Source organism: Aedes albopictus, chromosome 1, assembly GCF_035046485.1.
Source record: "Aedes albopictus strain Foshan chromosome 1, AalbF5, whole genome shotgun sequence".
Classification (NCBI taxonomy): domain Eukaryota; kingdom Metazoa; phylum Arthropoda; class Insecta; order Diptera; family Culicidae; genus Aedes; species Aedes albopictus.
Window position 1 is genome coordinate 228,251,444 of NC_085136.1, and position 18,189 is coordinate 228,269,632.

Here is an 18,189-nt window from a genome sequence, read left to right on the forward strand (position 1 = left end):
ATGTTTGTATCGCTCAAGACCGATGAAGATGTTGCTTTACTCGGCGCTGCAGTGAAGTTACTTTGTGCCAACAATGTAAAGCCTGCGCAATTTAGAATCGGTACACTTTCAACCGGCTGCAGATCGAAAACGATTTAACCTAGGAAAAAATGTTGTAAGAAGCAAATGAAGCTTATTTATTGTATTTTGTAGGAAAAATAAGAAAAAATCTGTTTTTATTTCTTCAAGATAAAATTTTGACCCGATTGTGACATGAATGACATGACCCGAATGACATGAATCATTTTATTCTGCACAAACCAATGATCATCAACATTTGCAAATTTCACAGATTACGGGCTGACATTTTCACAAGAAACAAAATTCTATTCATCAAAGATATGCTCAAAACAAGTTACGACATTGAACTCTTGACAAATATGGTTCACAAGACCATAATAAACTTATAGCTTTATTGTCCATTTACGCTATATTCAAAACATTTTTATGAAAAAATATTTCTTGGGATCGTTTTTTTGGATATACTTTTCCCCAATTCAAGTGGCCAACTTAATTCGTAACGAAACCTGGATTATTTTTGGAATTATTAGCAGTTTTCCCTCACAGTTGTCGGAAATTAACAGTCATAAGGCTAACTCCTCATAATCAGCCTTGTAATCAGCCTAAAATAAGATAGTTTTCATGGTTAAAACACTGAAAACCATATAGATTATGGAACTATAGATGTGATTCTATGATCACAAATAAAAAACGTCTGAGTGGATTCAGTTTTATTGAAAAAATCGTTAGATATTTCACGCCAACAAAACACATCCAATGAACAGTGTTGAAATTGCTTTGACATCCATGTGCACAACAGAACATGTGCTCGATGAACAAATTGAGAATTTGAATTATGAAAAGAAATCCACGTACTCCGGTGAGACTCGAACTCACGACTCCCAATTCGCTAGACGGGCGCTTCTATTCCTTCAAGCTACGGAGTCACTCGACTATCTTCGTCGGCAGCAGGCCTAGAACTGAACTCGATTCCACAGTCGCACATGGTTATCTTCTTTTCACAATCCAAACCTCCTTCGGATGGGATTTGATGAACAACTAACACATACACTGTTGTGCAAATGTGTGTCAAAGCGGGAAGTCTACGGTGTAATTTCCCACATGGCTTGGTCAGCCAAAGCAACATCAATAAATTGACATTTGTAAGGTGCTACGGTCAACTTTACCGTAATCGGTCGGACGAGGACCGACCCGTCTAGAGTCCGACTGCACACTAATTGTCATACCAATAAGTGATTGGGAGACGGTGCCCGAAGCTCTTGACAATCTATATAAATAAAAATAGACTGGTGTTTGTATGTCACGAATAGGTTCGGGAACGGCCCAACGGATCGACACCATTCTATCAGGGATTCATTCGTGCAGTGCTCCGACGTGTTCGTACGAAAAAAATAATTGGGAAAAACGACCGGGAATGCACCGAAAACGAGAATGTATTAAATTCCATTTTGCGGGGTATTGTTTGCAGAGCTGCATGTCAAAAAACACAGTAGGCAGGCAGTACGACGTTTGCCGGGACCGCTAGTTAAAAATAAATAAGATTGGTCGTGTGATCAAATTTTCCCGAGTACTGAAAAAAGAGGGCTAAAAACATTCTTTCCGGGTCTTACCAAAACCTGTACCGGAACACCCTAAGGATATATTCGGTCATTTGACTAGATGTCGTTTGGCCGAACACCATTTGGCCGACTGCCGATTGGCCGAATTAATATCAAAGGAATTTAGAAGAACTTTTTGACATGCTAGCAGCCAATATGATCATCGGAAATGTTTCCTTCTTTTAATCATAGGCTTTTTTCCCGGAATTTCTCCGAAAATATCTGCTAGGATTATGCCAGGAATTCCTCTTGGAATTTCTTCACAAAGTCTTGCTGGGATTGTTCCAGAAATTCTTCCTTAGGTTCCTCCAGATATTCCTCCTGTGATACTGTTAGATCATAGTAAGCGTTGAATTATGTATGAATAAATCTTCATTAGTTACTTGCACTCTAACTTGACTAGACGTCTCTATCAGGTTATGAGCCCGGGAATGTTTCCATAGAAACGGTCGTTGTTATCGGCCGAAAGTGAAAATTTTTCTCGAAGCAGGAAGAAAGGAAGCGAAGCGATGCCACGGACCCGGCGTTCCGGCGATAATGTGGAGCCCACAGGAAACCAGGCTGCACATGGTGAACATGGTGAAAATGTGCACCAGTACGCGCAGATGGGGAGTGCGGCGAGAATCCCAAGCAGCAGCTTTCGCTTCCGGCAGTGCAGAAGCTGAAAGGACGAGAGAGTTATGTCACGTGGACCTTTGCGATGCGTATGGTGATGATCCGCGAGGGCACCTGGCGCGCGGTGGATCACCCGGATGATTTTCAAGTGGATCCGGATTTGTCAGACAGGGCGCTGGCAACCATATGTCTCAGCATTGAGCCGTACAACTATAGCCTCGTCCAGCGGTCCAAAACAGCGAAGGAAGCCTGGAACAGCTTGAAAACGGCGTTTCAAGATTGCGGGCGGTACCGGAAGATAAGCTTGTTGCGGAAATTGACCAGGCTGGAGTTGGAAGATTGCTCGTCCGTAAAGGAGTACGTCGACGAAATCATGTCAACGAGCCACAAGCTAGAACAGATTGGGTTCGTGCTGGACGACGAATGGCTGTAGTTAATCCTGCTCATGGGACTACCGAAGCAATACGAGCCAATGATTATGGGGCTCGATGCATCTGGGATCAAGCTCACCGCGGACATGGTCAAGTCTAAAATTTTGCAAGACGTCTCCATCGATACAGATTGCAAGTCAAGCGGTACTGTTGGTGCGTTGGCCACCCGTTCAGAGAAGGTGCAGGCAGAGGAAGAAGGACAAGTCCAACGTGAAATGCTTCAAGTGTGAGAAGCTGGGACATTACGCATCCGAATGTCAAGCGAAACCGAAGTCAAGGCCCGAGAAAGGATTCCACGGAAAGCAAACGGCGTTGTTAGCAAGCAAGAATTCCAAGCTAGAGGAAGAAGATTGGATTCTGGATTCTGGAGCAGGGCGGCACATGTGCACATCCGAGCGGGCACTGATCGACAAGAGAGATGTCACGGAGAGTATATTCGTAGCGAATGACACCGAAGTTCCTGTTCCGGCCGTCGCACAATGGTCGGAAAAAGATAAAGTTCGGCCAAAACTCTTTTTATGTGTTTAATCGAAGTTATAGGTTGCCTAGATATGTTATATAGTATTTTTAGTGTTTAAAAAGGGGTATTCAAAAATTACGTCATTTCAATAATTTCAAAAACGTTGAAAAACAGTAAAACCCCATATTTTTTGCGTTTTTATTAAAAAATCAATTCGAATTTAAATAAATGATCATCTTTCGATCAAATCCAATCAAGTTTGTTCAAAACGTGTAAAAAATGTGGAAAGATAAATTTTATTTCAGTAAAAAATGGAAAAATAACGTAAAATATATGAAAAAAACATGACTTTTTTAAATAGCTCTAATTTGAAAAACAGCAAATTTCTGCAAAATATTTAAACGTTTTTAGGCAGCTCTAAGCATGATGTTTAAGATGTACTATTCGAAATTGCGGCGACACGTGACGACACGAACCGTTTTTTAACTTAAAAATTACCAAAATTTCCAAGGTACAATATATGAAAATTTGAAAAGTTTGGTGACATATTAATTTTGCACCATACGTGCATTCAAACAGTCCAATAACAAGCTTTCATATGCTGGATAACTTAAAACTTATATTCCATTCTCAAAATATTATTATTTTACTTTTTTCGAATAATTCATTTTTCAATTTTATGACTTAGGCCACTTTGGCAGTGAAAATGTCATTGAAATACAAAAGCTGGTACGCTTTTAACCCTCTAATACCCAAATTTTTGATTTTGATCTAAATATCATTTTTCGTCATCTAAAATCGATTTAAACATGTTTTGGAAGATGATTCTTTTTAATTCTCGATTTCGTCAATTTCAGTTTTTGATTTTTCTAATTTTTATTTTTGAACATCTCCACACTTTTATATTTTTCCTGGAAGCCAATTTGGGGAACGGATTTTTTTAGATGAAAACATTTTGAGATTTTATGATTATTGTTGAAATATTATTATTTTAAATTTTTTTCACATAAAATTTTATTTTCCGTGTAATTTTAAGGAAAATAATTTTAGTGTGTATTCGATTCCCTTAAACTATTAAACAAGGATAGAATGATTTGGAAAAAAATTAAAATATGTCAATTGTACCGATTTAATACAAAATAAACAGAGACTTCTAAAAGGTGACTAAAACATCAATTTTTCAATGATTTTTAAAAAATGTAAATACACCAAAAACCATTTTGAGATATACAGAACAGTCCTAAATATCAGTCAAAAATATAAAAAGTTTGATTTTCCACGAAACAAAAATTACAAAAATGCTCAAACTATACCCCGTCTAAAGGCGGGATTGGGTATTAGAGGGTTAATTAAGAATCATAAAAGTACAATACATTAACTTTGTTATAAGGTGAAATAAAGTTTAAAAATATCAATTTCGTTTTTTGAGAGTTTTGGCCGCTCCTTTGTATGGAGCCCGACCAATGTGCGTCGGCAGGGTCAAACTGGATGCCGATGTTGAAGGTATGTGTAGCACACTAGATATCGCTGATGTTCTGTTTGTTCCAGACCTGGCGGTCAACTTGCTTTCGGTAAGCCGTATTTGCAACAAAGGATATCGTGTGAGTTTTTCGAAGGACTCTTGCGAGGTTAGCAGCGAATCCACCGATGAAATCATCGCAACCGGTACCGAGGAGGACGGTTTGTACAAGCTTAAGCAGTATGACCGACCTAAAGCGTGCGTTGTATCTCAACTTGGACAGCGTGAAGCGTTTGCCGTCAATGGTTACTGGAATCGACGTCCGTGGGAAAGATATTCCAGCCTGCGCCCGGTGTGCTGAAGGTAAGCACCACAAACTTCCGTTCAAGTCAATGGGCAACCGATCGAGTGGACTACTGGACCTGGTTCATTCGGATTTATGCGGACCGATGGAGAAGCCATCGATAGGAGGAAGCAAATATTTCGTTACGTTTATAGACGATGCCAGCCGTATGACGCACGTCTATTTTCTGAAGTCCAAAGGAGAAGCTTTTGACGCATTCGTTGAGTTCAAAGCGTACGTCGAGAAACAGACTGGTAGGTCCCTCAAGCGCTTCCGGACCGACAACGGAACCGAATATGTCGGTAACAAGTTCCAGCAGTTTCTGAAGACAAGTGGCATCCGCCACGAGACATCAGTAGCCTATAATCCGCAGCAAAACGGGCTCGCGGAGCGGATGAATCGGACGATCGAAGAACGAGCCAGATGTTTGCTGTTCGATTCTGGTCTGGACAAACGATTTTGGGCTGAAGCGACGTCGACGGCGGTGTATTTGATCAACCGATCACCGACGAAGGGGAAGCAAGTTACACCGATTGAAGAATTCACCGGAAGGAAGCCAGATGTTGCAAACCTGCGTGTGTTCGGGTCGAGTGCAATGGCGTATGTCCCAAAAGTAAATCGGAAGGAATTCGATCCGAAATCCAGGTCGTGCGTTCTTGTTGGCTACGTCGACTGCTCCAAAGGCTACAGAGTGTACGACCCAGCGACCAAGCAAGTGTTCGTCAGTCGTGATGTGGTTATCCTGAGTGAAGATCTGAAGCGTGTACATTAGGCCTGTCCAGCTTTTCAAAAATGTTCTCTGATTCTCAAGTCCACCCCGATATTTTGATTGGCATCCTGAAAGAAGTAACTGGTCAAAATTTCAGCCAAATCCATTGAAATTAACAGGTGCATCAAATCAATTTTGTGTTTTTCGATTATTTTTGAACTTCAAAAAATCATAACTACGCTAAAACATGCCAAAACTTAATTCTTTTGGCAGAAATTGAAAGCTATACTTGTTTGCTACAACTTCTCCGAATAACGTGTGCCTATGAAATTGAAGGAAACATGTGTAATTATTACATTTGTAATCAGAAAAACCTTAAAAAGTTGATTTTTTGATAGATTTTGTTCTGGAATACCCTAATATACGTAATGAGTTGGATTTTTCAAAACGGCATCATATTCTTCAATGTTTTTTGGTTATTTGCTTCTTTGACACTAATGCTGTAGGAGTTGAGCAAAAATTACTAAAATTCGTGAAAGCCAAATGTGGCCTAAAAACTAGCTTTTCGGGTGCAATCACGCTTTGGCGCGCAAAAAGTGGCATCGCGTCAGCACTGATATGAAAGCCAACACCTGTCATCACGCTTGTTTGTTATCACCCGTAGTAGGGGGTAGCCTAGTCAAACTACAAGGAAGCAAAGCTACTACGTTCAGTACAATTTCGCGCCACAACGTGATTGCCTCCAAAAAGCTAATTTTTACGCCACATTTGGCTTTCCCGAATTTTAATATTTTTTGCTCAACTCCTACAGCATTGGTGTCAAAGAAGCAAATAACCAAAAAACATAAGAGAATATGATGCCGTTTTAAAATATCAAACTTATTAAGTATATTAGGGTGTTCCAGAACAAAATCTATCAAAAACTCAACTTTTTAAGGTTTTTCTGATTACAAATGTGATAGTTACACATGTTTCCTTCAATTTTATTGGTACACATTGTTTGGAGAAGTTGTAGCAAACAAGCATAGCTTTCAATTTCTGCCAAGAGAATTAAGTTTTGATATGTTTTAGCGTAGTTATGATTTTTTGAAGTTCAAAAATAGTCGAAAAACACAAAATTGATTTGATGCACCTCTTAATTTCAATGAATTTGGCTGAAATTTTGACCAGTTGCTTCTTTCAGGATGCCAATCAAAATATGGGGGTGGACTTGAGAATCAGAGAACATTTTTGAAAAGCTGGACAGGCCTAGTGTACATGTCGAGATGAATGAAGATGTGGATCCGACAACAGTGCCATTTCCGGTGGCCGCCTTCGAAGACAACGAAGAAGACTGTTATCCAGTCGTAGTGCAGCAATCCACTGCGCTCCCTCCGCAATTAACTCGGAACATTTCACAACCTACCACGAGGCGCAGCGCGAGGGAGCGCAAAATACCAGGCAAATATTCTGACTTTAAGGTGACGTACAGTATCCTTCCTCAGAATCTTGCACTTTCACAGAATCGTCCAGACCTAGCGAGGTCGTCCATCATTGCGCTCCCGTCACACGAAAAGGAAGAAGATGTTGGACCGCAACACGATTCTGGGCACAGTGTCTGGGAGCGCCCAGTCCAAGGCAAGTGGAGTAATAATTCGATCTGCAGCGGTATGCTTCCGTCGTCATCTATTCCACAGATTTCCGGGGAGCCGGAGACATTCCAACAGGCGTTGGAACGGCCAGATCATGACTGCTGGATCGAAGCGATGAAGTCCGAGCATCGATCGTTGTGCGATAACGATACGTGGTCCTTGGTCGATCTACCAGCAGGTCGGAAAGCACTCAAGAGCAAGTGGGTGTTCAAGCTGAAGACGAATGCCGACACTTCCACCCGGCGGCATAAGGCTCGACTCGTGATAAAGGGATATTCACAAGTCAAAGGCGTGGACTACGATGCGACCTACTCTCCCGTGGTACGGTATGCGACCGTGCGGTACCTCTTGGCGATGGCAGCCAAGCACAATCTTCAGGTGCACCAAATGGATGCGGTGACTGCTTTCCTGCAGGGCGAGCTGCACGGAGAGGAGATTTATATGGAGCAGCCGGAAGGATTTCGGGACGAACGAGCTCCGACGAAGGTATGCCGTCTCAAGAAGGCACTTTATGGCTTAAGGCCAGCCGCGTTTGGAACCAGAAGCTGGATCAAAAGCTCAAGGCGATTGGATTCCAGAGATCAATGTACGACTCGTGCGTATATTATCGTTTCGAGGATGGGAAGGTGATCATCATATCCGTTTACGTTGATGACTTCCTACTATTTTCCAACAATCAAGCGCTAGTGGACCAGGTAAAGCAGCAGTTATGTTCCGAATTCCAAATGAAGGACATGGGGCAGGTCAAGCAGATTCTGGGACTCCGGGTCACACGATCCGATGGGATGGTTGCCATAGACCAGGAGCATTATATTGATGAACTTTTGAAGCGATTCCGGATGGAGGAGTCAAACCCAGTATCGACACCCCTGGACGTCAATCAGAAGCGATGAAGCCGGAGTCTGTGGAAGAAAAGGAAAGGATGAAAAGTATTCCGTTCAAAGAGCTGGTTGGTGGTTTGCAATTCGTTGCACAATGCTCTCGGCCTGATATCAGCTACGCGGTAAGTGTTGTCAGCAGCTTCAGTAACGATCCGGGATCAGCACACTGGACGGCAGCGAAGCGTATTCTACGATATCTGAAGGGGACGAAAACCACAAGCTAGTGTACCGGGCTGATTCGGAGCAGGATTTCCAAGGCTACAGTGATGCAGATTGGGCAAACGACGTTGAAACTCGGCGTTCAGTTTCCGGCTACGTGTTTATGCAGAGCGGCGGTGCGGTTTCATGGAGCTCGAAAAGGCAATCCACGGTAGCACTGTCTACTACCGAAGCCGAATATATGGCACTTTCATCTGCTACCCAGGAAGCGGCTTGGTGGAGAGGATTCCGTCAAGAGCTTCATGGCGCCGAAATGTCAGTACCGATCAACTGCGACAACAAGAGCGCCATCAGCCTGGCGGAGGAAGATGTGGGCTACTCTTCAAGAAGCAAGCACATAGACATAAGACACCATTATAGGGCACTGCACTGTTTTGATTTTGTATGGGATTCTGACGTTTCGTGGCCTTGTTGTTTACAAAATTTCTGTAAGAGTGAAAGAGAAGGAGATAATTTCATGCACTGCCCTATGTACGAGAACAATTAGCATCTAGGGCAATTTGTTTAAACCATGTATCATCGATCCTTCAGGCAGCCGATATTTTTACTAAACCTGTACCAAATTCAAAGCTGTTTGAAGAGAGAAAAATGTTAGGAATTACCGCTTAAGGGGGGATGTTAGATCATAGTAAGCGTTGAATTATGCATGAATAAATCTTCATTAGTTACTTGCACTCTTACTTGACTAGACGTCTCTATCAGATACCTACAGAAGTTCCTCATGTTATGCTTCAAAAATCCTCCTAATATTCCATTAGTAGTATTTCCAGGGATTCCTCTGTTGATTCCGGCAAACTTAACTTCAGAAATTCCTGACAAGATTCTACCAGGAATTCCTACAGAGTTTTCTTTAGAAATAAGTAAGGAATTCATCCAAGACTTCCTCTACGGATTCCTTCAAGATTCCTTTCGGAGTTCTCCCAATAATTTCTTCGGAGATTAACTCAGCTATCCTCAACGAATCGCCTAAATTGTAAACATTTGCTCACACAATTGGGTCATCACTTTATTGTATGAAACATACAGGCCAATATTCTTACAGGACTTCTACAGAAGAATATGTGGGCTTCAAGGCAACGTTATGCTAAAAGTGTTTGGTTACAATATAGATTATTTTTTTTATTTTTCAGAGCTTGTTTCTGTCGCACAATATACGATGGGGAATAATTTTTACTTTGAGTCAAGTGAGGGATACTGAAAACGACTTTACAGTTAAGGTCGGAATACGCATCTGTCATAGAGTGCAAACACACAAAGTCCTATGCCAGATCATTTTCTAGCGACTGTCACCTAAAACGATTTAGTTCGGAGGAAGTCATCGAGCCGGCTTCATCGACGGCAGGTCGATAACGGACCAGATCCTCACCGTATGACAAATCATTTAGAAATTCCGCCAAAACCAATACAAGTCCCACCGCATCACCTCTTCATCGAGTTCAATGCGGCATGCGACAGTATCGACAGCACAGAGCTCCATGATTTTGGGACGAAAACGGCTTCCCTGGGAAGCTGACCAGGCTGAACAAAGCCCCGATGGACGACGTGCGGGTAAACTACCAGATCCATTCCAATTTCGCCTGGGACTACTACACAAAGTAACTAACTCTCACTACGTTCCACATTGGAGTAAATCACATCAAAACCTGATCATAAGTGGAAAAACTCAAAATGAAGTAATTGGGTTTTCCGTTCTGTTTTTGCTAAGTGTAGTTATCGTGTAATCGTTTGACAGCTAAGCAGTGTCCAAATGTTTTGTTTACGCTTATCAGAAGAGGTTAAGTGAAGCTGAAGTTTAGCCGTTTTCTTTGATATAACTCACAGCGCGTGCAAGTTTTGACCGTACAAAGTGAATGAAATTGATAGTTAATCAATTTAACGATACAGTTTTTTAAAGAAGATTAATGTTGTTATTCTGTTAATTTGAAACCCAAACAAATTGACGTTGAATTTACATACAATATATGAAAATATTGAAAAAAATATTTGATGGAACCCTTTACCGTGCATTCAAAATGAAATAAGTTGATTTTCCGGCTGTTTCCGGAAAATCTGCGTTTAGTGTATGATAAAAGTATTGTTCCTCTTTCAAATGCAGAAAGAAAACCTTCCGGATGTTTCCGATTTCAAAAGTTGCAACACTTTGAAAAAATCGTGAAAATTATATTATTATATGATATTATTTGCCTTAAAACACTATTTGGCCCTCTTAACGTATTTTTGCTGAAAACTAGAATTCAACAGCTTTCAAGCAAAAAAAAAAGAAGTTTAAAATCGGTCAACTGGTTCAAAAGTTGTGATTTTTTGAAAAATTTTAGTTTCGAAAAATCTTGACTTTTACAATCATAAAATTGGTCACCCTAATGACGAAATAAAAAAATACGAAAACTATGAAATACGTTTCATTACTAATTTGGGTTGCATTTGGGTTGCGAAAATGCGTCAAAATAATTTTGATCAGTTTTGATGTACTAGGTGCTCCACTGTGCGTTCCTGGAAATTTCAGGAACCCCAAGCTACCCTCTTTGGCTATTGATTCAAATGCTCTATGTAGAACTCCATTCCAATATGTTGGTGAATAGCTGCCGCATCCATAAGACATTCAAACCTACCTTAGCATTCTGCGATGAGCCGTAGAGCAGATTCTGCGATAGGCTTCCCCCGGATGACGGTGACGGGCTACAGCAGGAGGTTTCAATCAATTCCTGTTTGATCCGCGCGGGTGTCCCCTCGCCAGCCATCATGGAAACCTGCAAAAAGACAACGGCAGAAAGAAATAGAGACCAATTAGTTTCTGATGCATCGCGTAGTCGGGACTTCCTTTAGCCGAATTTAATGCAATGGAAGTGTGCGTGATGCTTGATTATGGTGCGAGAACGAAACTGAATGCAGTTATGGAAGTGAAGTAGATGGCTGCGAAATCGTCGGTAATTAATTTCGAATCGCTGGGGCATGGTGAATTCGTACACCCCCTGGCTTGACGGTTCACCGGTTCAATTGATGAGCTTCATATTATCATTTTTATTTCTCAGGTGCATTCTTCGAAGCCGGTTGGATGTGCATATAATTGATTGATGGGATCTGCGATAAACCGTGTCTGGCCCGGCACACGACCAAATTCACCGAAACGCCTCTGACCGACGTGAAGACGATCAACCCGTGGCACAGACAGATGCAACAGAAGAAACAATCTACAGAAACCTTGACAGTGTTTGTTGACCCATCATCGTAAACCCCCAACCAACCCGAAATTGACGCGATGCCGTAGCGCACACGAACCTTACATCTGAAGTGCAACGTGAATTAACGAGCTGCTCTCAGCCGGAATGACTTCGACAAAAACGATCCCCCACTCGTTGAATGCATCGCGAGAACTTCAATGCATGGAGGCGGAGGAAGCTTTGGTATGATGATGAAGGGGTTTGGTTGAGAGCTGTTCTCCAGTAGATACTGAACGGATACGGCGAGGAAGATTGCAAATAATAAAATGCTAAATAATGAGAGAAAAATTGGGCGAAAACGGCCCCAAACGCAACGAAGCGATTAATCTGCAAAAAAAAAGATGCATTTGTTAAGCACGACGAGACACTCCAAACCACAATAAAAATGAGCGGAAATTACGCTGCAGTAAAGTGTCGGAATGCCTAAAAAAATGATCGTCATCCCATCCGGAGTGCTAAGCACTGACTGCAACCCCACCAACGCAGTTGACGATGAAGCGGCGGTGTTTGCACGAGAACGAAGCGTTCTTTGCGTTAATGGTGGTGGGTGACGACTACGACGACGACGAGTGCGACCCCATGGAAGTTCGCCGGTTTACGACGAGATAATAAATCACAGTGCTGACAGATTAACAAAATGCAGATTGATCAATCATAATGTGTTAAAGCAGTGACTTGAAATGACATAGCCATAAAGGCGACGAAAAGATCACAACCAGGCTGTTGGAAGAATAGCATTTGAAGCTTAAGCTTTGGAAACCGGTTGTGCAGATGATCATAACCCCTAAAAATACTTCAAACTGCCACACGATAGCACAAAACGGTTAATTAGCAAATGAAGCTTTCAGTAAATAAATGTGGCAGTACCCGATCAGAAAGGCATAAAAAAACATAACATAATTATATCAATGGTTGATATCTATATCAAGGTTTTTTTTATATTTAGATATATTTGTTGGAATCGGTACGAAAACTAGTTTGTATTATTTCAAGGTTCTAACAAAGTCAGTTACAATCTGTTACAATAAATGAATATGTATGTGATTTGATCATCATTACATCAACATTATAACAAACTCAGTAATAATTTTTAAAATGCAATGTGTAACTAATCAATATCTTTTGGTAATGTTTAGTGCGAAAATTAACCGCTGTATGGCGCCATTGTGCTTAGGAAATACACAATTGTTGATATCCTTTATTATATGAATTACCAAAAAAGCTCATGTCTTTATCAAATTTGTACAGAAAGCTTATTACTTTGGAAGGTGGAAAATGAGGTAAGCAACTCCACCATTACGGGCTGCAAAACGGTGAGTCGATAAGGAGAGCGTCCAATATAGCTCTGGTCCTCACAAGTTCCTACCTCATGCTTCCACGGGTCAAGCGATGACAAAGACCGCCAGCTAAGAGTTGTGTGCTTAGCTGGTAGTGCAGCCTGGGCACTGTTGTCCTTCTGACTTCAGCTAGATTGAGGAGGTACGATCCGAGTGTCTGTTCACCAAGGAGGTGCGGCTCAAACAGCGTCTGTTCTGGCATCCAGCGGCTGAGTAAGAAACGCTGCACCACGCCCAGCTAGATCCAAGGTGGTAGCCCCATCAGCGTGGTCGTCCCAGTGTTGGTTGGGACGTTAAACAGAACTGGCACGATGGCCCTCCGGCGAGACAGGAGTGTTGGCGTAGGCCCAATAAGCCACCCGTAAAAATCCCCATTGCGAATAACATAGGAGAAAATACGACTCGATACAATCGGCAAAGACCCACGCGACGAAATAAGGACTACGATTGGAAACTTGGAACATGGAATTGCAAGTCACTAGGTATCGCAGGATGTGACAGGATAATCTACGACGAACTACATCCCCGCAACTTCGACATCGTGGCATTGCAGGAACTTTGTTGGACTGGACAGAAAGTGTGGAAAAGCGGGCATCGAGCGGCTACCTTCTACCAAAGCTGTGGCACCACCAATGAACTGGGAACAGGATTTATAGTGTTGGGCAAGATGCGACAACGTGTGATCGGGTGGCAGCCGATCAACGCAAGGATGTGCATGTTGAGAGTTAAGGGCCGTTTCTTCAACTACAGCATCATCAACGTCCACTGCCCACACGAAGGGAGACCCGATGACGAGAAAGAAGCGTTCTACGCGCAGTTAGAGCAAACATACGATGGTTGCTCGCCGCGTGACGTGAAAATCGTTGTCGGCGACATGAACGCGCAGGTAGGAAGGGAGGAAATGTACAGACCGGTAATCGGGCGAAACAGCCTGCACGCCGTATCGAATGAAAACGGCCAGCGATGCGTAAACTTTGCAGCCTCCCGTGGTATGGTAGTCCGAAGCACCTTCTTCCCCCGCAAAGATATCCACAAAGCCACCTGGAGATCACCCGACCACCAAACAGAAAACCAAATCGACCACGTTCTAATCGACGGTAAATTCTTCTCGGATATAACCAACGTCCGCACATACCGCAGTGCGAATATAGATTCGGATCACTACTTAGTCGCTGTATGCATGCGCTCAAAACTTTCGACAGTTATCACCACGCGTCGAAGTCGAACGCCGCGGCTCAACATCGAGCAACTTCGTAACGTAGAAGTGGCTCAAGACTACGCGCAGCAGTTAGCAGTGGCCCTACCAACGGAAGAGCAGCTTGGCGCAGCTACACTTGAAGGTGGCTGGAGGGACATCCGATCCGCCATAGGTAGTACCTCGGCTACATCACTAGGCTTCGCGACTCCGAATCACAGAAATGACTGGTACGACGGCGAATGTGAACAGTTGAAAAACGAGAAGAATGCAGCATGGGCGAGAATGCTGCAACACCGTACGAGAGCGAATGAGGCACGTTACAAACAGGCGCGGAACAGGCAGAACTCAGTCTTCCGGATGAAGAAGCGCCAGCAGGAAGAACGAGATCGCGAAGCGATGGAAGAGCTGTACCGCGCTAAGGACACACGAAAGTTCTACGAGAAGCTGAACCGCTCGCGCAGAGGCTTTGTGCCACAAGCCGACATGTGCCGAGATAATCACGGGAATATTCTCACGAGCGAGCGTGAGGTGGTCGAGAGGTGGCGGCAGCATTACGATGAGCACCTCAATGGCGACGTTGCAAGTACCGAAGGTGGCGTGGTAACAGATCTAGGAGTATGTGCACAGGACGAAAGACTTCCGGCCCCTGACCTTCAAGAGATTGAGGAGGAGGTTGGCCGGTTGAAAAACAACAAAGCCGCTGGAGCAGATCAACTACCAAGCGAGCTTCTAAAATACGGTGGAGAAGCACTGGTGAGAGCACTACACTGGGTCATTACCAAGATTTGGGAGGAGGAAGTATTACCGGAGGAATGGATGGAAGGTATCGTGTGTCCCATCTACAAAAAGGGCGACAAGTTGGATTGCGGAAACTACCGCGCGATCACACTACTGAGCGCTGCCTACAAGATACTCTCCCAAATTTTATGCCGCCGTCTATCACCGATTGCAAGAGAGTTCGTGGGGCAATATCAGGCTGGATTCATGGGTGAACGCGCTACAACGGACCAGATGTTCGCCATCCGCCAGGTGTTGCAGAAATGCCGCGAATACAACGTGCCCACACATCACTTGTTCATCGATTTCAAATCGGCGTATGATACAATCGATCGAGAACAGCTATGGCAGATTATGCACGAATACGGATTCCCGGATAAACTGATACGGTTGATCAAGGCGACGATGGATCGAGTGATGTGCGTAGTTCGAGTATCAGGGACACTCTCGAGTCCCTTCGAATCTCGCAGAGGGTTACGGCAAGGTGATGGTCTTTCGTGCTTGCTGTTCAACATTGCTTTGGAGGGTGTAATAAGAAGAGCGGGGATAAACACGAGTGGGACGATTTTCACGAAATCCGTTCAGCTGCTTGGTTTCGCCGATGATATTGATATTATTGCTCGTAAATTTGAGACGATGGCGGAAACGTACATCCGACTAAAGAGGGAAGCCAGGCGAATCGGATTAGTCATTAATGTGTCGAAGACAAAGTACATGATGGCAAAGGGCTCCAGGGAGGAATCACCGCGCCCGCCACCCCGAATTCATATCGACGGTGATGAAATCGAGGCGGTTGAAGAATTCGTGTACTTGGGCTCACTGGTGACCGACGATAACGACACCAGCAGAGAAATTCAGAGGCGCATTGTGGCAGGAAATCGTGCCTACTTTGGACTCCGCAGAACTCTACGATCGAATAAAGTTCGCCGTAACACGAAGTTAACCATCTACAAAACGTTGATTAGACCGGTCATCCTCTATGGGCACGAAACATGGACCCTACGTGCAGAGGACCAACGCGCCCTTGGAGTTTTCGAACGGAAGGTGTTGCGTACCATCTACGGCGGAGTGCAGATGGAAGACGGGACTTGGAGAAGGCGAATGAACCACGAGCTGCATCAGCTGCTGGGAGAACCAACCATCGTCCATACTGCGAAAATCGGGAGGCTACGGTGGGCGGGTCACGTCATCAGGATGTCGGATAGCAACCCGACTAAAATGGTTCTCGAGAGTCATCCGACCGGTACAAGAAGACGTGGAGCGCAGCGAGCTAGGTGGGTCGACCAAGTGGAGGACGATCTACGGACCCTACGCAGAATGCGGAACTGGAGACAAACAGCCATGGACCGAGTGGAATGGAGGCGGCTACTATGTACAGCAGAGGCCACCCCGGCCTTAGCCTGACCGGATGGATGAACTCCACCATTACGTGATTATATTGGGTAATTTCAAACGTTTCTTATCATGATCCAGATCACCTGCACAGTTCGTATGTACAGCATAGTTGTCCATGATTCTTGAAATTCTCGAATGGTGTAAAATTGTATGCACAATTTCACTACTACGAGCTATTTGATATGTTAAATCTCTTTATTCTGCTGTCCTCATCAGCGAAGTTGTCGAGAAGTCCTTCGCTCTCAAGTGGAAAATGTTATATGTAATTCAACTGCGGCGTTTACATTTGTTTACAGGATTTTGTACATGTCTTACAGGTTGAATATTTATTATGGATGGCTACGGAGAACTTTCAGGGAATATTTCTAGAGATATTAAAAGTATTTCTCTTGTAGGTCTTCTAGGGAGCTCACTAGAAGTTCTTCCAGAGATTTCTCCTAGAGTTTTCTCAACGATTCCTACGTGAATTCTTACTGACGATTGTGCAGTCAAATATTCAAATATTTCTCCAAAAGTTCTTAAATAGATTTCCCCTAGAGTTCCTCTAGAAATTGTGGTTGGAGAATTCTTCAGCTTCTCCAAGGATTTCTTAAGAAAGACTTCCGATGATTCCTGCAAAAAATTACTCTAGAGATTTTTCCCAAAAATTTTCAAAGGTTTCCTCCAGGAATTTCTGCAAAAAAAACCATAAGAAATTCCTCCACGTATTCTTCCGGGTAATCCTCTAAGTAATTCTTCAACAATTCCTCCATGACCTCCTTTTTGAATTCTTCAAAGAACTTTGCCCCAAGGATTTGTTTGAAGATAAGTTGATATACATGTTGAGATCCCAAGTAAACGACTCCCATGAACCATCATCTCTGATCATAGTACACAAACACACATTCCAATTCACCAGTTATATTTCACCGACCAGCTCACGTCGCCTTTGATCTGTCGGAGCTCTCAACTTAAACTATTACTATGAATTCAATTGTACAGTATACAGATCATTCGTGATAGGGATTTCCCGCAAGGTTTAACTTAAGTTTAAAATCCAACATACATTTCGTCCCTTGAGAATTTCTTCAGAGAATCCAAAAGGGAGATTCTTTAAGACATTCTTAGCAAATAACTTCAGCCTATACATCAAAAATTCCTTAAAGGATTCTCCATCAGGGAAAATCCATCAGAAATTCTGAAGGATCTCAGTAATTAATTAAGTTCTAGTTTTAAAGTTAAACTTTTCAATCCAATTCCAATTTCTCCGGAATTTCTTACTATGTGGTCATTTCGTCTCTGTTGTGAATATCACTACAAATAACTACAGCTTTTTTCCGCAAAGATAATCTGTGTATGCATATTAGTATGGGACAAATATCAAATTCTCGCTCCAGTCGACTTTTTTGATTCCATTTAGGTCCCATATGAACTGTACAAAATTTCAGCGCAATCGGTGAAACTATAATTTAGCGCAAGTGGTTCAAAGTTTTCATAGGATTTACTATGGGAAAAGTTACACTTTCAGATAAAAAATCCCAGAGGTCGCCCCTTGTCCCCATAATTCAAACCGATCAATGCTTCTTGTAGAAAAATCATTTATGAAACTTTCCTTCGAAGACCGCAAAACGATTGGATGTTTGTGGAAAAAGTTATAGATTTATTACCGATCAGTGATAGAACGAACGGCTTTTTGTTTCGTTTTATTAGCAGCACTGTAGCTGCTGCTGTTTCTGGGGGTGGTGATGCCTCCCGCCACCCCATGCAACAACGGCAGCCAGCAGTGCTGCTGATAAAACAAAACAAAAAGCCGTTCGTTGGATCACTAATCGGTAATAAATCAATAACTTTTTCCACAAGCATCCAATCGTTTTGCGGT

At 42.9% G+C, this 18,189-nt stretch overlaps 1 protein-coding gene across 3 annotated transcripts in view; it reads right to left on the bottom strand.

Moving 5' to 3' along the window:
• LOC109430725 (steroid hormone receptor ERR2) overlaps positions 1-18,189 on the bottom strand; it is a 195,570-nt gene that overhangs the window by 17,506 nt on the left and 159,875 nt on the right. For all 3 annotated transcript variants that reach the window (XM_029857921.2, XM_019706800.3, XM_019706799.3), the window contains one exon: positions 11,016-11,153. In XM_029857921.2, coding sequence (XP_029713781.1) covers positions 11,016-11,147 — 132 coding nt within the window. In that variant the 5' untranslated portion in view covers positions 11,148-11,153. The remainder of the gene's footprint in view (positions 1-11,015; positions 11,154-18,189) is intronic.